This window comes from Rhinatrema bivittatum, chromosome 16 (genome assembly GCF_901001135.1).
Source record: "Rhinatrema bivittatum chromosome 16, aRhiBiv1.1, whole genome shotgun sequence".
In the NCBI taxonomy this organism is placed as follows: domain Eukaryota; kingdom Metazoa; phylum Chordata; class Amphibia; order Gymnophiona; family Rhinatrematidae; genus Rhinatrema; species Rhinatrema bivittatum.
The window spans coordinates 11,971,250-11,989,837 of record NC_042630.1 but is presented as its reverse complement, the minus strand read 5'-3'; the positions used below and the strand labels follow the sequence as shown (position 1 = coordinate 11,989,837).

Below are 18,588 nucleotides of genomic sequence, written 5' to 3'. Positions count from 1 at the left end.
TGCTCACCAATGATCAGTCTGTGGAGAATACAGAAGGTTTTAAATTTGATCTGATATTCAATCGGCAACCAATGTAGATTGATCAAAATGGGGGTGATATGGTCAGATCTCTTTTTGCCAGTTAAGGTCCTTGCTGCGGCATTTTGTAAGACTTGCAATGGACGGATGGAGGAGGTGGGAAGTCCTAAAAGTAACGAATTGCAGTAATCTGTACCTCCTAGTGACCTTAGGCAAGTCACTTCAGCCTCCATTGTTGGGGCCTGGCCTTCCTCCCAGCAGCTCTTCCTTGCAGCGGGCTTGAGTCCCAGCACTTTTTTTTACTGGCAGGGCCTCACTTCCAGGGGGGAGTACTGAAACCGCTGCTTCTGGGCCTCTTCCCTACTTTTTTTGCAGCCATGCCACCTATCTTGATGGAGGGCAGGCAGGGCTGAGGAAGATAGTGGTCTCTTGCAGCCTGCACTAACAGCCACTCAGCGCCACCGCGGAGTCGAGACCACGTAACCAGCTAGACTGGTCCCCCAATAGGTCAATCTGCCCCTGGGATGGGAATAAATAAAAAAGCTTAGGGGTAACCTGCACGGAGCAGCAGTTACTACCTTGGGAAGCTTGCTGGGCAGACTAGATGGACCATTTTGGTCTTTTTCTGCCGCCATTACTATGAGATGATTTGCCCAAAAGAATCAGTTTGGAAGGTACCCATAAGGGATGAACCTGATTTTACCTAAATCACACTATAAGCTTATATTGTTATATCCTGATCTCCAGCTGCCTCTAGCTTGGCAAAAGTCCACAGCTGGTACAATTTCTAGGCAGCAGCAGCTCTGTTTAGCATTCATAATTATTATTACTCCGTTTTAGCATTGTTACAAGAGCAGGACAGTAAACATCTGTTTGTTTTATTTAGAGGTCAGAGTTTCTCCTCCCTGCACCACAAACGTTTACAGGAATGTCTCATCCCAGGGGAATAGTTCATGTTTGGACTATGTCAGAGCAGACATAATTCTTATTTTGATATTTTTTTTAAGGAGCTATTTGAAAATATAAACAGCAGTGAGTTATTCTAACATATGATTTTTATTGTAATGGGTAAGTTACAGGTCACAGGGCTTTCTTGTGGATTTTTTTTTTTTTTAATGCAGTACATTCCTCTTTCTGATGCAAGCAAAATTACAAAGAACAGCACCTTGTACTCGTAAAGCAAGTCACATCATTTGTGGAACTGTGGAAGAAAAATATCCTTTTGGCAGACACTTCTAGGTTGAAATCTGCTGTTGTTTTGGCTGCCCAGGTTTAAGAAAGGGGCTTTGAGCAAAGAAGCAACTTAAGAGTTAGAAGTAAGCTCTGGGGTCTAATGTGGAAAATACCTGGGCAAAGAGAGGCTCCCAGGCAGAGATTGAGGAGAGGCTTCCTGCAGCTGAGATGTGAAGGGAGAGGGTGTTTCCTGCTCCCTCACTCAAGAATGTCTTGATTGCTACACTTATCAGTTTCACTGCAGCACTTTTCAATTGGCCTTAATCTTGAATGGGAAATAGAAATTAATGAAATAAAAATTTATTTTGGGGGGGAGCAGGAATGAAATGAAGATGCTCTCATTATTGCGTTTTACACATTCATTTCAAACAAATGTACCTCCCTAGCTTTTAAATTACTCACTATCAAAATACAATGCATTTCTACCCTTTCCTCCTTAGGGAGTTTGTCCCAAGGAATCAGGGAAGAAAGCCTATTTAAAGCAGACATGTAACACTGGGCAAAACACTTTTCAGCTCATTTGGAATCAGTTACCTATTATGATGTCTTGAGGTTCTGATTGATTTCCAACTATTGCTACTCTTCAGTGTAATAATTTAGACATTTCTTGATCATTGCTTCAGGGCACCCAGTGAAACCAATCCTGCAGGTGAATTTACCTTTCTGCATCTGAATAATTGTGTATATGATCTGTGTGCATTGAACTCAGTAGGGAAACGGCAGAGAATAGCACCTGAGCAATAAACGACTTATCTTCATAGAGGAGGAAGGTCTGTCTACTAATTTTTCCATGTTTAATTATGTATTTTGGGGGTAGACGTGGATATTTCACATCACCTAAGGATAGTGCTGCTGTAAAACCTCTGTTGCTGTATTTTGTTTTCAGACAATTAGTACAGAGATGGGAAACAGTGCAGAAAAGGCTAGCTGTGGTTCCAAGATGAATGCAAGGTATTAAATATTTTTGTAAAAGGAGTAAAGGAGAGTTTTTATGTCAAGGACTTATTTGTCATCATATGAGCTACCTCACATACCTCTGCTTGTGACATCTGAAGAAATATTATATAACGCAATTGTCATATTTCTCAACCAGACCATTGTGGTCTTCCTCTCTGGGAGAATTTTACCAGCCTTAATCAAGAGTCTCAGCCCAAACTGCAATGTCCTTTTTAGGTTCCATTTAGTTCCATTAACTCTTATCTTGAAAACCTTCACTTATTTAAAGATAGGAACTACCCAAGTCTCCATAGAGTTATTTTGGATTGGTGCATTTAAGTACATGTATACCAAAACCTCTTCTAGCTATACAATCTATTGTATCTTCATTTGAGGAATACCAATTAGGACAGATCTCAAGTTTTAGAAATCAAATATATCTTTGAATTAATTTTTCCCTACCTGATTTAATACCAGAGAGATTGATGCTTCTGGAAACTGATGTCCTACAGTTATTCACTGGAAAGGTACACAAACAAACACACTCACATACAACTCAGATACACACATACTGCCCTATCACAGAACAGATACAGCATGGTTAGGGTCCTTTGTTTACAGTTTAAACCAATTTTCACCCATAAATTTGAAAAATTTTCCAGAGGTGACATTCAGTTTAAACCAATATTCATCCTAATTTTAGTAAAAATGGCAAATTTTATAGTGATGGAACATATATACACATACATATTTAAGTTATTGAACACCCTGAAAACCAAATTAATGTTTGTTATCCTAGGTCAGAAGGTTGCTTGAAATGCTAAGCTAAATGTCTGTTAATTTTTGATTTATGGCTTCAAATCTCAGCACAGATTATTTTGTTCTGTGGCAAATAAAATAAGAATCATTGCAGATGGATGAAAGTATTTGCATGCCTATTCTTGTTGCCTCCTGAGCTCTGTTCTATATAAAATGTTTCTTTTGATGTTTAGAACCAACATTTCATGTATTTATGGGCTGCATCACATGATTGTACAGCATGGTTTTTGCCTAACATTTACTCTGCTGCCAGTCAGCCATAACATAGCTTATAAAGCATAATAATTTATCAGATTATGTGCTTTTCCATTACTTATTCAAAGCACAATATGATAAACTAAAATGCAAGATATTACATCAGTAGGAAAAAAGAAGACCAAATCCGATTAATGGAACTTGGGTTCTGATAAATATGCGCCCTTACGAGAGAGCAAATTTACAAACCATCATAGACCTGCAAGGCCAAAGTCTGAAACAAGCGATGGAGTTAAAAATGCATATAAAGCTGGTCCACTTCTATAAAACTCACCAATGGGAAATTAAGAGTGCCAAGGATGACGATTTTTGGTTTTCAGATGGTCTTGCCAGAGGCTGTGTGAGAACTTAATATAAAAACATAGAAACAAAGAAATGATGGCAGAAAAAGACCAAATGGTCCATTCAGCAAGCCTGTGCCATGTAGGTTACTCCAAGCTTATATTTTTCCCAGACAATAAAATTAGGGCCCTCATTGGTTGCTTTTTGAATCCAATTCCCCGTTACCCCCATGCTTATCAGTTTCCCACACTAGCCCTCGTTGATTGCTGTTGAATCCAATCCCCATGTTGTGCCTTGCTGTTGAAGCAGAGAACAATGTTTGAGTTGCTTCACAGTAACATTCTTGTTGTTTAAGGGTAGTAACTGCTGCAACAGGAACTCTCACCTCACGATTGTGCTCTTGTTCCGTGCATATCAGCCTTCTCCCCCACATCTCAAAGCAATCTTTTGGATTACCATGTCTCAGTTTCATGGCTCTGCATTTCTTGGCACTGAATTCCAGCTGACCACGCTTCAAGCCTTCGAAAATCACTTTTCATTCTCTCTATTCCATCTGGCGTGTCCACTCTGTTGCAGGTTTTGGTATCATCGACAAACTTTACCTTCTATCATTTCCACAATGTCGCTCACAAAGATAATGAATAGAACCGGTCCCAATACCGATCCCTGTGGCACTCCACTAAACACAACGCTGTCTTCAGAGTAGGTTTCATTTACCATTACACGCTGTCTCCTATCAGTCAACCAGTTTTTAATCCACTCCATCACCTTCACGTTCACTCTGAAGCTTCTCTTGTACACAAATCTCCTATGTGGGACGGTATCAAGCAATGCAGAAATTTGAAAACACTGTTTAACACCCATCTAGCCTGAAAGCACACATAATGGTTAAATATTTATTTATTTATTTATTTATTTATTTATTAACTTTTATTTACCGACATTCGTGAAACACATCATGCCGGTTTTACATAGAACTCAATTGGGAAATACAGTATAACAATATAACAATATAACAGTATGACATTGAAACAATAGGATGTTACTAAAACGAGAAGCAACAAACAGAAAAACCAAAAGCAAAATACAACAAAATAAATAATGTTAAAGGAAAACGAGGAGTGTAGGTTTGTAAGAAGGGTAGGCCGGGGGGTAGGGCGAGGGGGGGGAGAGGGTAAGGGGTAGAAGGTAGGAAGGGTGGGAAAAGGGGGATAAGTAAGGGAAAAGAAAGGTATAGATTGAGGAAAACGGGGAGAGAAAGTGGGAAAAGGAAAGGAGGGGGAGAAAAGGCTTGTTTGAAGAAGTGAGGGGAGAGAAAGGCAGAAAAGAGGGATACCATGTACAGATGGCTAATATACATGGACTCGCTTAACTAGGTAGGATTATGGAGAGTTGAAGTAGGTGGTATTCAATGGGGTAAAAGGTTTTCTTCAGAGGAAGGACCTGGGAAAGGGGGGGAGCAAGGGGTATAAGGTAGAGCAAGGGGGCTAAAGGGGATGTTAAATTTGATTTGTGTCGGGGTAGGCCTGTCGGAAAAGCCATGTCTTGACTCCTTTCTTAAATTTGTGAAAGGATGTCTCTTGGCGTAGGAGGGTGGGGAGGGAGTTCCAGAGGGTGGGGCCGGCGACAGAGAAGGCTCTCCCTCTGGTATGAGTTGAGTGTGCTGTTTTGAGGGATGGGATGTGGAGAGTACCTGTATGGGTTGTTCTTGTGGGGTGGTTGGAGGAGCGGTAATGAGGCATTTCATCGAGCCAGGTGTGGTTGTGTTTATGTAGGGTGTTGTGAAGGATGGTGAGGGTTTTGTATTGTGAGCGGAAGGAGATGGGCAACCAATGTAGGTCCTTTAGTATGGGGGTGATGTGGTCTCTTTTGCGCGTACCGGTTATGATTCTGGCCATGGAGTTTTGTAGAATCTGAAGGGGTTTGATGGTGGTGGCGGGGAGTCCTAGTAGCAGGGAGTTGCAATAGTCTAATTTTGTGAGCATGGTGGTCTGTATGACTGTGCGGAAATCATTGGTGTGGAGGAGGGGTTTGAGTTTTTTTAGGATGTTAAGTTTATAGAAACCCCCCTTAAGTAGAGTTTTGATGTGGGGTTTAAAACTTAGGTGCTGATCTATGAAAACGCCCAGGTCTCTTACAGACTGGGTCTGTGATAGGGTTGTGGTAGTATTTTGAGGAGTGTTCTGTTGCATGGGGAGAGTGAAACGTTCAGGTTGGTTGGAGATGATAAGTAATTCTGTTTTAGAAGTGTTTAAAGCTAGATGGAGTTCAGATAACAAGGCGCTTATGGTGGTGAGGCAGGATTCCCATCGTTGCAAGGATTCGCTTATGGATTCTTGAAACGGTATGAGAATCTGCACATCATCTGCATATAGGAAGAAATTCAGGCCTAGGTCGGAGAGGAGGTGGCATAGGGGTAGGAGGTAAATATTAAAGAGGGTGGAGGATAGGGATGAGCCTTGGGGTACACCTTGCGTGATAGGTATGCGTGAGGATTCGTGCTTGTCGATTTTTACTACGTATTCTCTGTTTGTAAGGTAGGAGGAGAGCCATGATAGAGCTGTACCTGCGATGCCTATTTCTGCTAGGCGGGCCATTAGTATTTGATGGTTGACTGTATCATAGGCAGCTGAGATGTCTAGTAGGGCGAGGAGGTACGAGTTTCCGTGATCCATACCTTTGAGTATGGTGTCTGTCATGGCCAGTAGTAGGGTTTCGGTGCTTCGGGCTTTACGAAAACCGAACTGTTTAGTGTGGAGGACATTGTGGTCTTCTAAAAAGTCCGTCAGTTGTTTGTTAATAACCCTCTCTAGGACTTTGGATAAGAAAGGAAGATTGGAAATCGGGCGGTAATTGGCCGGGTCTGTGGGGTCAAGGGTGGATTTCTTCAGGAGGGGCTTAACTATGGCCAGTTTGAGTGGGTTTGGGACACTACCTGCGGTAATGGAGCAGTTGATTAGGTCCTTAATAGGTTTGGTGATGGCGGGGGTAATAGAGAGAAGGGTTTTTGAGGGAATGGTGTCTGAGGGGTGTGTGGCAGGTTTCATCTTTTTTAGGATAGCTTCTACTTCTATGTTGGTGGTGAGGTCAAATTCTCTAAGGGTGATCTTTTTGTCATTAGGGATGGGGGTGAGGGGGGTGATGTTGGCTGGGAAGCGAAGTAGGATATTGTCGACTTTGTTTTTGAAGTAGAGAGCTAGTTCTTCGCATCTTTTGTTGGAGATGGTTTCGTTGAGGGTAGGTGTGTTTCGGTCGGTGAGTTCTGATACGTATGTGAATAAGGCAGTTGCATTAAATTGGTAGTCATGGATCTTAGCTGCGTGGAAATCACGCTTGGCTTGGGTAATTGCATGACGGTATGCGTGCAAATATGGAATGATATCATTGGTAGAAAAAAAAATTCCACTGCTGAAAGAAAAAGTAGGCATGGCCCCCTTCCCACAGGCATGCTATACATATTAGTGCAGATTTACACCAGCAATCATCAGGTGATTAAGATGCATCAGAATTTTTGAAAATTAGATCCACCAGTCTTCATTCAAAATGCACCTCCTCCCTGATCCTGCTACAACCAAGGCTAAATTCACCCCTATAATTAGGGTGACCATAGAGCTCCATATCCAAGATGACACATTGAGCTAGCCCTAGCTTTACCCCACTGCATGTAGGGAGATGTAGTTCCACTTTCATGATTGCATTCAGTAGGGAAAAGTAGAGTTCTCTCAATTTCAGTATCTCTCTTCGTTCATTTTTTATCTATTCTTTTCTCCACCCTGTCTTTCTATCCACTAATCCTTTCACAAGCTCTCATTTTAATTTCTCAGTTTTTCTTATAATGTTTCGCTCTTTTCCATTCATGTTTTTCCTTTTCTTCCCTTTTTCTATATTCCCATCTATTGCTTCTCTTTCCCTTCTTTTCTCTTTCACTGACATAATCTTCCTTTCTTCTTTTTCCTTTTTACTAATCATCTTTATTTTACTGTCTTTTACAACTTCTCTCGCGCTCATAGCAGATTATTTTTATTCTGTGTAAGGCAAGACAAAAAAAAAAGGAAAAAAAAAATGTTGAATATCTGACCCCTGGTCTCCCAGTAACCACGTACCAATTTCTCTTTCGGCTTCCTGTCTGTTCACAGCTCTAGCTCTGCCATTATGTCTCACTTTTTTAAAATCATTGTTCCCTCTTCTCTATCTTTTATGTCTCTGACTTTTTTTAAAAATGTGTCTGTCTTTTCTAGCTTTCTTTCAATATCATCATTCCTTCTGATTCTTTCTCCTTACACCAGTAAAAGTGGTAAGGTCATATCCACAGCTGAATAATGTTTTCATATTTGTACTAATACATTTTTTTTCCTGCAGATATTTCTCATTGAGTGAATGGATGTGGGGAATCAAACTTCGGTAAAAGAATTCTTTCTCCTGGGACTTACAAGTGTTGCAGAGTTAAAGAGTGCATTGTTTGTATTATTTTTCATTGTGTATTTTATAACGATGGTAGGAAATATAAGCATTATCATCGTAACCAGAACCGATCCTCAGCTGCAGACATCCATGTACCTTCTCCTCAGCAACCTGTCTTTCGCAGACATCTGTTTGTCCTCTGTTGTCACCCCTAGCATGCTGGTCAGCCTTCTGTCAGAAGACAGTCCTATTTCTTTCTACTGCTGTGCTACTCAACTCTTCAGTGCTGTTGGATTTGGCACAACAGAGAGCATACTTCTTGCAGTGATGGCCTATGATCGCTATGTAGCCATTTGTAACCCCTTACTATATGCCACCATTGTAACCAAGAGAACGTGCCTACAGTTGGTAGCATGTTCCTATCTGGCTGGATTTCTCCATGCAGCCATCCACACCATCGCCACCTTCCGACTGCCTTTCTGTGGACGAGAGATCCACCATTTCTTTTGTGATATCCCCCCATTGCTCAAGCTCTCGTGCTTTCACACCAAACTCAGTGAAATCTTGCTTTTCACCTTTATTAGTATCATAGGGTCTAGTTGTGTTCTAATCATTGTTTCATCTTATATTTATATTATCTCTACCATCCTGAGGATCAAGACTACAGCGGGGAGGCGCAAAGCCTTCTCCACCTGTGCCTCTCACGTCACTGCAGTTTGTTTGCTCTTCGGAACGGCTATCTTCACCTATATCAGACCCCCCTCAATGTATTCCCAGGATCAAGACAAGGTGCTTTCTTTGATCTACAGTGTGGTGATCCCCATGTTAAACCCTTTGATCTACAGTGTGAGAAACAATGAAGTTAAAGATTCGGTCAAGAGGATATTGAGAGGAAAGCATTTATTTCAACTCATTTAGACAAAGAATCACATTATTCTTTACAGAGCGCCACGCATTTTAAATGCAAACTACAAGCTTTGTACCATATATTTTGTGTAGGAAATGGTTAATTGTGTTTTGGGGAAGAAAAATAGGACTTTATTTTTCAACTGGAAGGTATTATTTTGGAGGTATTTATGTGGGTAAATTATGGTTCATACAGGTTTAGTGGATTGGCTTTAAATTTCTACTCAGCCAATTCAAAGTATATGTAGGTTTCCCTGGCATGCATACATTTAGCTGGGATTTCAGGGGGGGGAGGGGAAGAGAGGCTTTCCCTTGTGTATTTATGGTAGGGGCCAACAGTAGCACATGTATGTTCAGTTTTCAGATACAGCTTTATTGTTTTGCTCAGCTATATCATTTTTTTCCTAGCCTCCATTGTATGCGTTAAGCAAACACTAGTACAGTGTCAAATTAGCATAAAAAAATTATATGTGGTAATCTGGAAGATTGTATGTGTAACCATCATTATGAATTGCCTGCTCTTAGAGGTTAATCAAATGCTAAGGTCCTTTAAAGAATTTACTAAAGTTTGTTGTTTGGAATATAAACATTTTACTATATTTATTATGGTAAAAAATGTGTGCATGAAGAGAACAATATAAAAATAAGTAATGCTAATTTTGCCTGAAGGATCTGGCCCTGCCCCTGCCCCTGCCCTTGCCCAACCCCTTTTTCCAAGCCCCGGAACATACGTGCGTCCTGGGGCTTGCGCGCGTCACCAGGCCCATGCAAAATAAGCTCGGCACGCGCAGGAGCAGATTCTCGGGGTTACGCGTGTAACCCTTTGAAAATCTGCCCCTTTATGTTCCACCCCCTCTTTAGATATTCTGCTCAAGGTGGATTACAACATTGTGGATTACATACACAATAGCCTGCTTTTGCCACCCGCCTCATTTGATGCTGAAAAGAAAATGAATCAACCAAATATATCCCCAAGCCACAAATGACCTCTCCTAGTGCAATTTCTATGTCATTTCTACTTACCTTAGGTAGTGGCAAAAATCATCCTTAAATGAGGCAGGTAAAACGTCTTACAAATATTTAGCACTAAACCGTTTTGCTCAAGCCATCAATTTACTGTCTCTACAGAAGAAGCAATAAACTTACTAACTTCTTCCACATAAGAGCGCACTGGGAATAACAATTGCAGGTCATTTGCATACAACTGAAAAGTAATCCCCAATCCATCCAACACCTGACATAGAGGGCTTACATAAAAGTGTGGACAAGGCAGATCCCTGGGGTTCACATGTCCTAATTGTTATCATTCCAAATGAAAACAAATTCTTATTTAACCATTCCATTTGTTTTTTGTTTCCCATTAAGTAAATGGGGGAATAAATGTAGCCTATTTTGAGCTTCAAAATTGTTGTGGTTTTTTTTTTTAATTCTAATTCTATTCTAATGAAATTGATGGGTAGACATCCTCAGAAGGGGGAAAAGACTGTGGCAATGTGACACCAAAGTGACAAGAATATCCTAAGATGCTGTAAAGGGAGGGAACCAGCAGTAGTAGGACTTCTCTATCAGAGAAGAAAGTGGCAACAAGACTGGCACGAGCATCCTAAGGCACCATGAATGGGGAACAAAGCAGCCAAGGTGGCAGAAAAAAAAATCTCCAGGTACTCACAAAAGGGAGAAAGTAACACGAAGAGTGTCACGAGGATCCTGATTCCAAAGAGGAGGAGCAAAGCAGCCACCCAGAGTGCCAAGAACACCCCAAGCTGTAGAGACTAGGGTATGAGAGCAAGGCAAAGTAGCACAAAGACACCCCCCCCCCCCAATGTAAAGCACAAGTGGTATAGCATCCAGGCAGAGTGGCAGCAAGGACACCCCAACGTAAGTACATCAGGAGAATGACATCAAAACCCCAAGGTGGAACATCACAGGTTTGGCAGCAAGATAACACTCCTATTTATTTATTTGATTTTATATACCGTCCCTTAGCTAAGCCATCGTAATGGTTTACAATATATTACAAAGTGCAGTCATTGGTACAGAACATTTCGCATTCAAACAGTCTTCCCATATCTGGGAACTATTTGTAAAAAAAATAACAATGCAACTGACGATTCATTAAACATCAATATCATATAAAACAACAGTCATAATAATTAAAGGAAAATGGTATTCAGAAATTAAGATGAATACTATATAAATAGTAATCTAATAAAAATACATAATTAAAAGAAAATAAAATATTAATAAACATTGCAAATGGCGGTAAAAGATCAAAACAATAAAACCAAAGGATCAGAAGATACATTGCGCTCATGCTGTATGTGCCTCTTTAAAAAGCCAGGTTTTTAAATCACGCTTTAACGTTCTGAAGTTAGACTCGAGTCTTAAAGTAACTGGAAGGGTGTTCCAAATTTTTGGGTCTGCTAGTGATAGTGCTCTTTCCCTCACTTGGTTCAAGCATGCTGATTGTAAAGAAGGTTAATGAGAGTAAACCCTTGTTTGCTGAGCGTAAGTTTCTTTGTGGAACATGTAATCTAATCGCTGTGTTTAACCAATCGACATGCTCACCAAAGATCAGTCTGTGGAGAATACAGAGGGTTTTAAATTTGATCCGATATTCAATCGGCAACCAATGTAGATTGATCAAAATGGGGGTGATATGGTCAGATCTCTTTTTGCCAGTTAAGGTCCTTGCTGCGGCATTTTGTAAGACTTGCAGTGGACGGATGGAGGAGGCGGGAAGTCCTAAAAGTAACGAATTGCAGTAATCTGTACCTCCTAGTGACCTCAGGCAAGTCACTTCAGCCTCCATTTTACTTAGGTAAAAACTTAAATTCTGATCCCACTGGGGACAGGAAAGTGCCTGAATGTATTCCACTTTGAGGTGCCTGAAAATTGGAATATAAATCAAAATTAAAAAAAAAAAAAGTATAGCATAAGGGGTACAACAACCATGCAGAGTGGCAGCAGGAACCTGAAGTGTAGCATCAGAGGCATGGCAGCTAGGCAGAGTGGAAGCAAGATTCCCGAGTGGAGCATAAGGGATACAGCAGAAAGGACATTGAGCATCAAGAACCCTAAGATGTAGACTCTTGGGTATGGCGCTGAGGCAGAATGGAAGCAAGAGCGCCCGAGGTGGATCATCAGGAGCAGGGCAACTTCACCACGATTGCTTCTCCATCCTGTCTCCTTGCCCTCTTCCTCAGCCTCGATTCTATTCAGGCTGCTCCCTCACTCAAGAACATCTTGACTACTTCACTTATCAGTTTCACTGCAGCACTTTTCAATTGGCCTTAATCTTGAATGGGAAATAGAAATTAATGAAACATACATTTTTTTTGTTTGTAATTCATGGCATCCTCAATTTATTTTGGGGGCGGTGCAGGAATGAAATGAAGATGCTCTCATTATTGCATTTTACACATTCATTTCAAACAAATGCACTGCCCTAGCATTTAAACACTCTTAAAATAATAATGAATTACTGCCCTCTACTCCTTAGGGAATTTGTCCCATGGTATCAGGGAAGAAAGCCTATTTAAGTCAGATATGAAGTACAGGGCAAAACACTTTACAGCTCAGTTGGAATTGGTTACCTATCATGATGACTTGAGATTCTGATCAATTTCCAACCATTCTAATTCTTCAGTAAGAATTAAGATATTTCTTTATTATGGCTTCTAGGCACCAGTGATGGCAATCCTGCAGGTAAATGTACCTTTTTGGATCTGAATAATTATGTATGATCTGTGTGCACTGAACTCAGTAGGGAACAAGCAGAGAATAACACCTAAGCAATAAAGAACCTATCTTCATAGGAGGAGGAAGTTCTGTCTACTAATTTTTCCATGTTTAATCATGCATTTTGGGTTACAAACAGATATTTTACATCACCTAAAGATAATACTGCTTGTAAAACCACTGCTGCTGTATTTATTTGACAGCTTTTCTATACCATCGTTTAGTAATACCATCACAATGGTTTACAAGTTGAACAATATAAAATACAAAATTTCTAATTAAAATTAATAATAAATAAAGTACTAAAAAGTCAAAATAATAGTAAAATACTAAAAAATCAAATAAAAGCTTAAATCAATGTAGCATTTTCAGGCAGTAGGTACAGAGTCAGCAAACAATGAGACCTAAACTGAACACATGACAATAAATCTTTTTGTGGTTGATGTATGAGTAAAGACAAAACCCTCTTTTCTGCCATATGAATTACTGAAATGGCTCTGCATGTGACATTTCAAGAAATATTACTGAATACAATTGTTCCTTTTCTCAACTAGAACATTATAGTCTCCCATGCTAGAAGCTGTTTACAAGCTACAATTAGAGTCTCGACCCAGACTCCAACGTTCTTTTTACTTTCACTTATTGCAAGATAAATTATTTTGAATTTGTGCATTTAGGATCATTTGTACCATTCTCTTACCGTTTAGCCAACATCTCTTCTTTCGGCACAATGACTACATCTTCAATTGAGGAATACCTGCTGGGCAGGCCTGAAGTCTTAGAACTCAAATACATCTTTGAATTAAAGTTTTCCCTCCTTAATTTAACAACTAAGAGATTGACTCCACTGCAAACGGATGCCCTTTCAGTTATCACTGGGCATGTACACACACACACACACAGATATTGCTCAAGGAGAGAACAGGTAGAGCATGGTACAGTAGCAGCAGCAGTGCAAGCTCACTGCTCCTGCTGCCCTTGAATGTCACTTAACTTTTCTCTGGAAGAACAGCTCTGGACAGATACTACCATAAGCTTGCTGGGCAGACTGGATGGTCCATTTGGTTCCTTTACTGCCGTCATTTCTATGTTTCTATGAGCAGCTTTGTTACATATCTTTGCCTGTGCAATATTTTGCCCTCTCCTCTGAGACTACCGACAACAATGCAAATTGCCAAACTGTAATAACATTTCCTTCAAGTGTATTCTTATTTTTCATAGTGGATACTTCTAATGTTTGATGAATCCACCATTATTCATGTTTAATACAAAATATATTATACTCCCAACAACAGAGTCCCATATGTTTTGCTAGGTTTTGGCTTCCTCATGGGAAATTGATGGGTGAACGCGATATGTATGTTTTAGTATGGATGTAGTATCAGTACTGCACATTGGTTTGAAATTGAATTTTTATTCTTTACATAATAAAATATTGTTGTTATACAGAATAGACCATCTAATTTATTAGTGGTTCTAAAGAGATAGGGGGATGATTATATTTTTTCAGTGTCATTCTCTCCACCAAAGTAAGGTATGTGATCTCAGGAGAAAAGGTTGCTTGGAATTCTAAGGCAGCTGTCTGTACTTAAGAAGGCATTGGATTCATGGGTTCAAATCTTAGCAGAGAAGATTATATTTTATGTGGGGAAATGCAGCTGAATGAAAAAAAGTAATAAATACATTCAGTTTTTATTTAAATGCTCTGCATGCAGGGTTGCTTATGGATGTGCTTTTTTTTTTTGTTTATCTCTCAGGTATTTATCCTCTCTCAGGTATCCTCCAAACAGAAAACCCTTATTAAGAACATGTACCTGGGAAATCAGACTCTGGTCACAGAATTCATTCTCCTGGGACTTACAAACCTGCCAAAGCTTAAGGCTTTACTCTTCATGTTCTTTACTGCAGTATACTTTATAACCCTGGTGGGTAATATAAGTATTATTGTATTAACGAGGACCGATCCACAACTGCAATCTGCTATGTATCTTTTCTTGGCAAATCTGTCTTTCATAGATATCGGTTTCTCTTCTTCTGTCACCCCCAGCCTGCTGGATGGTCTCCTGTCAGAAAAGAAGCCTATTTCTTTCTATGGTTGCGCTGTACAGATGTTTTCCACAGTTGCGTTTGGGACAGCGGAATGCCTCCTCCTCGCGGCAATGGCCTATGATCGCTATGTGGCCATATGCAACCCATTCCTCTATGCAGTTATTGTAAGCAAGAGATTGTGCCTGCAGCTGGTGGCATCATCATACGTCGGTGGGTTTCTGCATGGGGCCATCCATGCTGTGGCCACCTTTCGACTGAACTTCTGTGGTTCCAACAAGATCTACCATTTCTTTTGTGATATCCCACCAATGTTAAAGCTCTCCTGCTCTGATACAAGAGTTAATGAAATTCTGCTGTTCATCGGTTCAACCATTACAGGGGTCGGAACTCTTCTAATCATTATTGTATCTTACATATACATTATCTCTGCCATACTGAAGATCCAATCAACCGAGGGGAGACGCAAGGCCTTCTCGACCTGTGCCTCCCACTTCACTGCAGTGTCTTTACTCTTTGGAACCTCTATCTTTACCTATGTTATGCCCACCTCAATGTATTCTCAGGATCAGGGCAAAGTGCTTTCTTTATTTTATAATGTTTTAATCCCCATGTTAAACCCTTTGATATACAGTGTGAGGAACAACGAGGTCAAAGCTGCAGTCAAAAAACTAATAAAGAGAAGGCAACTTTCACAAAGTACAATATTTAGTCAAAGAATGTGGCATCTAGATTTTTGTAGGGGGTAACAAAATAATAAAACCATGAGTTCCTAGCTAAAGGTTTGTAACTATTCTGTGTTATAATATATTACCCTATTTACGGCAGACCTTTTGAGTTGTTTTTTCTGCCATTCTGTATATTCTATAACCTTAATATTAAATATAGGCATCAAACGGAGAGCTGCCATTTATATTTTTCAAATGGATGGGTCAGTGTGAGAAACTGCCCCTTGCGATGAGGTCCTGAATGCACGCTGACTCATAAGCCAGAAACAACAGCACACTCACTGACACTTGCACGATTTAATTTCTCATGCTTTACCAGATAAAGTACAGAAGGGTTGAGCAGGTGTCTAAAGAGTATAGCCCGGCATATTCTTACTCCATGTAGCAAACAGAAAAATGTCTTTTCCTAGCTATAATTATTACTCAGCTATGAACCAAATGGCAGACTTTCACTTGGTTGCCACAGATTAATGCTAACTTTTCCTGAGATGAGACTTTCAGAACCTTGCTATTTAAATTTTAGACATATGGGATAAGAACATAAGAACATAAGAAAATGCCACGCTGGGTCAGACCAAGGGTCCATCAAGCCCAGCATCCTGTTTCCAACAGAGGCCAAAACCAGGCCACAAGAACCTGGCAAGTACCAATCATAGTGGCATGAGGTAATGTGCAATACAATTTCAATGATGAACTAATTGTTACAATAATTAAACAAAAAAGAAAATCACCTTTAGTCTAATTGTAAAGCAAAATAAAAATCTCATTTTGATGGAAAACAAAAGAAAAATTAGTTTCACTTTTAGCGGACAAATAATTCCTACATTTATTTATTTTATTTATTTATTTATTTAGAGCTTTCCTATCCCAACATTCATGATACAATCACATCATGCTGGTTTACAGGTAACAGGGGGTGTGATAACCTTGAACATTTAACAAGTGGAGAGAAGCAATGAAGTTACAATAAAACAAGGGTGCTAGAACTAGGGGGAGAAGAAAACAGCTAGAGTAACTTAACAGTAAGAGGAGCAATTATTTACATTAGGACTCTCAATAGTTATCTGCTGCTTATTGACAAACTGAAAGGCCGATGCAATATTGGCACGGGGGAAAAAATGGGCGCTCGTGATTGAGCGCCCGCACTCCTAATGTGCTCCGATCGAACTCTCCCGGGGTACACGATTTAATATTTAGAAATCGGCTGCGGCTGTAAAAAGGAGGCACTAGGGGAGAGGTCGGCTGTCAGGTGGTTAGGAAAATAGACCCGCGATTTTGCGAGCGGCCCTTTTCGTAATCTGAGCGCTGGCACACTTTTTTTTTTTTTTTTTTAAAGGTTCTTCTCCTTTTTGTTCCTCAGAGTTAATATTGCCACAATATTAAGTCAGGAGAAATACAGAAAAGCACACAGTACTTTCTGCTTTTCTGTACTCTTTTTGGGCAGCTCATGGAAAAGAGTAAATGGGGTAATTCCTGAGCCTGGACCCCTTTTCAGGGAAGGGAAGGGCAGGAGGGTCATGGGGGGCGGGGTCCTGATTTGTTTGTTTTTATAGTGGGGATGCACTTGTGTTTATTTTGGTTCAGTAAAGGAACAGAACAGAAATAAACATTAAACGACAGAAAACCCAGAAAAAATCATCCCCCCCCCAAAAAAATAAATAATAAAAGAAAGAACATTTTGTGGGCTGCACACCCTAAGTCACATGTTTGTTTCTTTACAGTGCTGTAGACTTCTGTACACTTCACTTCTTTCCCCCCGCATGATACAAATTAATGTCCTTCTTTTTTTCCTTTGTTGCTACCTCACAGGACATTGACGTCTACATACATGGTTCATACTAATAGAATCGGTGGCCAGAATAATAAGCAGTGGTTTACTGAGCTTGTAAAAGAAGGGGTTCAGTATTTATCTCAGTTTGGGGGTCATTCACTAAGCATTTTTCCCATAGACACAAAACGGGAGAAGACTTTCAGTAAATGACCCCCACCTTTTAGTTGATATCTCTCCTACACTCCTTGCATTATCATTTGCAGTTTTGTATGGAGTACGCTGACATCCTCTCTCTTTTCATAATTTCAACTCCCTTTCTGTCTATTTTAAGGGAATTTTTATTGACTTCTTGAGAGAGCCACAAAGAAATTGACTAATCTTTGCATTTGCATAAAAAATAAAGTGTTGGCCTCTTAAGAACATAAGAACATGCCATACTGGGTCAGACCAAGGGTCCATCAAGCTTAGCATCCTGTTTCCAACAGTGGCCAATCCGCTGTGATTTACCCTGGGTATGCGGTCCTCATCCATACAACATTGGCCTGGCGATCAAACAAAGTGCGATCAGATCAGGCTAGTACCTAAATAGGCAGCGGATCATTGGGGAAGACCAGATGTTGTGGGGCTATGAAAGGAGCTGGCAAAGCCTCTGCCGCCAGAGAAATTCATGTGATGGGCTGGGATCCTTTAACCATCTGCAGCCAGAAATGCGTAGATAGGAAAAGCAAACATGCAGTAAGCTTTTCATCCTTCCAAGCCAGCTTGAGTTAGCAAAGCACATGATTTATGTACATTTTATTTATTGTAACTTTTTACATTCTGCTTTTTTGGAAGGTCAAAATGAATAACATTCAGGTACTAAAGGTATTTCCCTATACACAGAGGGCTTATGTGCTAATTTTATTCCTGAAACAAAGGAGAGTAAAGTGACCTGCCCCAGGTTATAAGGAGTAAGAGTGGGATTTGAACTCTGGTTTCTCCGGGCGCATAGTCTGCTGCTCTAACCTTTAGGCTACTCCACTCTGAGAATACTGCTGAATGCCTCCTGGTACAGCTTATTTCCAGAACAATAACGTTTGGGTTACCACCCTCTCTGCCTCTGGGATTTTGTCCCATGGAGTCAGGGAAGAAGAAAATAACCTATTTAAGCCAGATATGCAGTACTGGGCAAAACACTTTACAGCTCAGTTGGAATCTGTTACCTATCACGATGACTTGAGGTTCTGATTGATTTCCAACCATTCTAACTCTTCACTATAAGGATTTAGACATTTCCTGGTCATGGCTTCTGAGCACCAGTGATGGTAATCCTGCAGGTGAATGTACCTTTCTGCATCTGAATAATTATATATGATCTGTGTGCATTGAACTATGTAGGGCAACAGCAGAGAATAGCACCTGAGCAATAAAGACCCTGTCATCATAGAGGAGGAAGGTCTGTCTACTAATTTT

The 18,588-nt window shown here is 40.3% G+C and overlaps 1 protein-coding gene across 1 annotated transcript; it reads left to right on the top strand.

Annotated features, from left to right (window-relative positions):
- The first annotated feature begins 8,004 nt into the window (after window positions 1-8,004).
- On the top strand, window positions 8,005-8,862 carry LOC115077291 (olfactory receptor-like protein OLF1). Its single transcript, XM_029579581.1, has one exon. It carries the CDS (start codon window positions 8,035-8,037, stop codon window positions 8,860-8,862), a length of 828 nt encoding a protein of 275 aa, XP_029435441.1. The 5' UTR covers window positions 8,005-8,034.
- The last annotated feature ends 9,726 nt before the right edge of the window (window positions 8,863-18,588 follow it).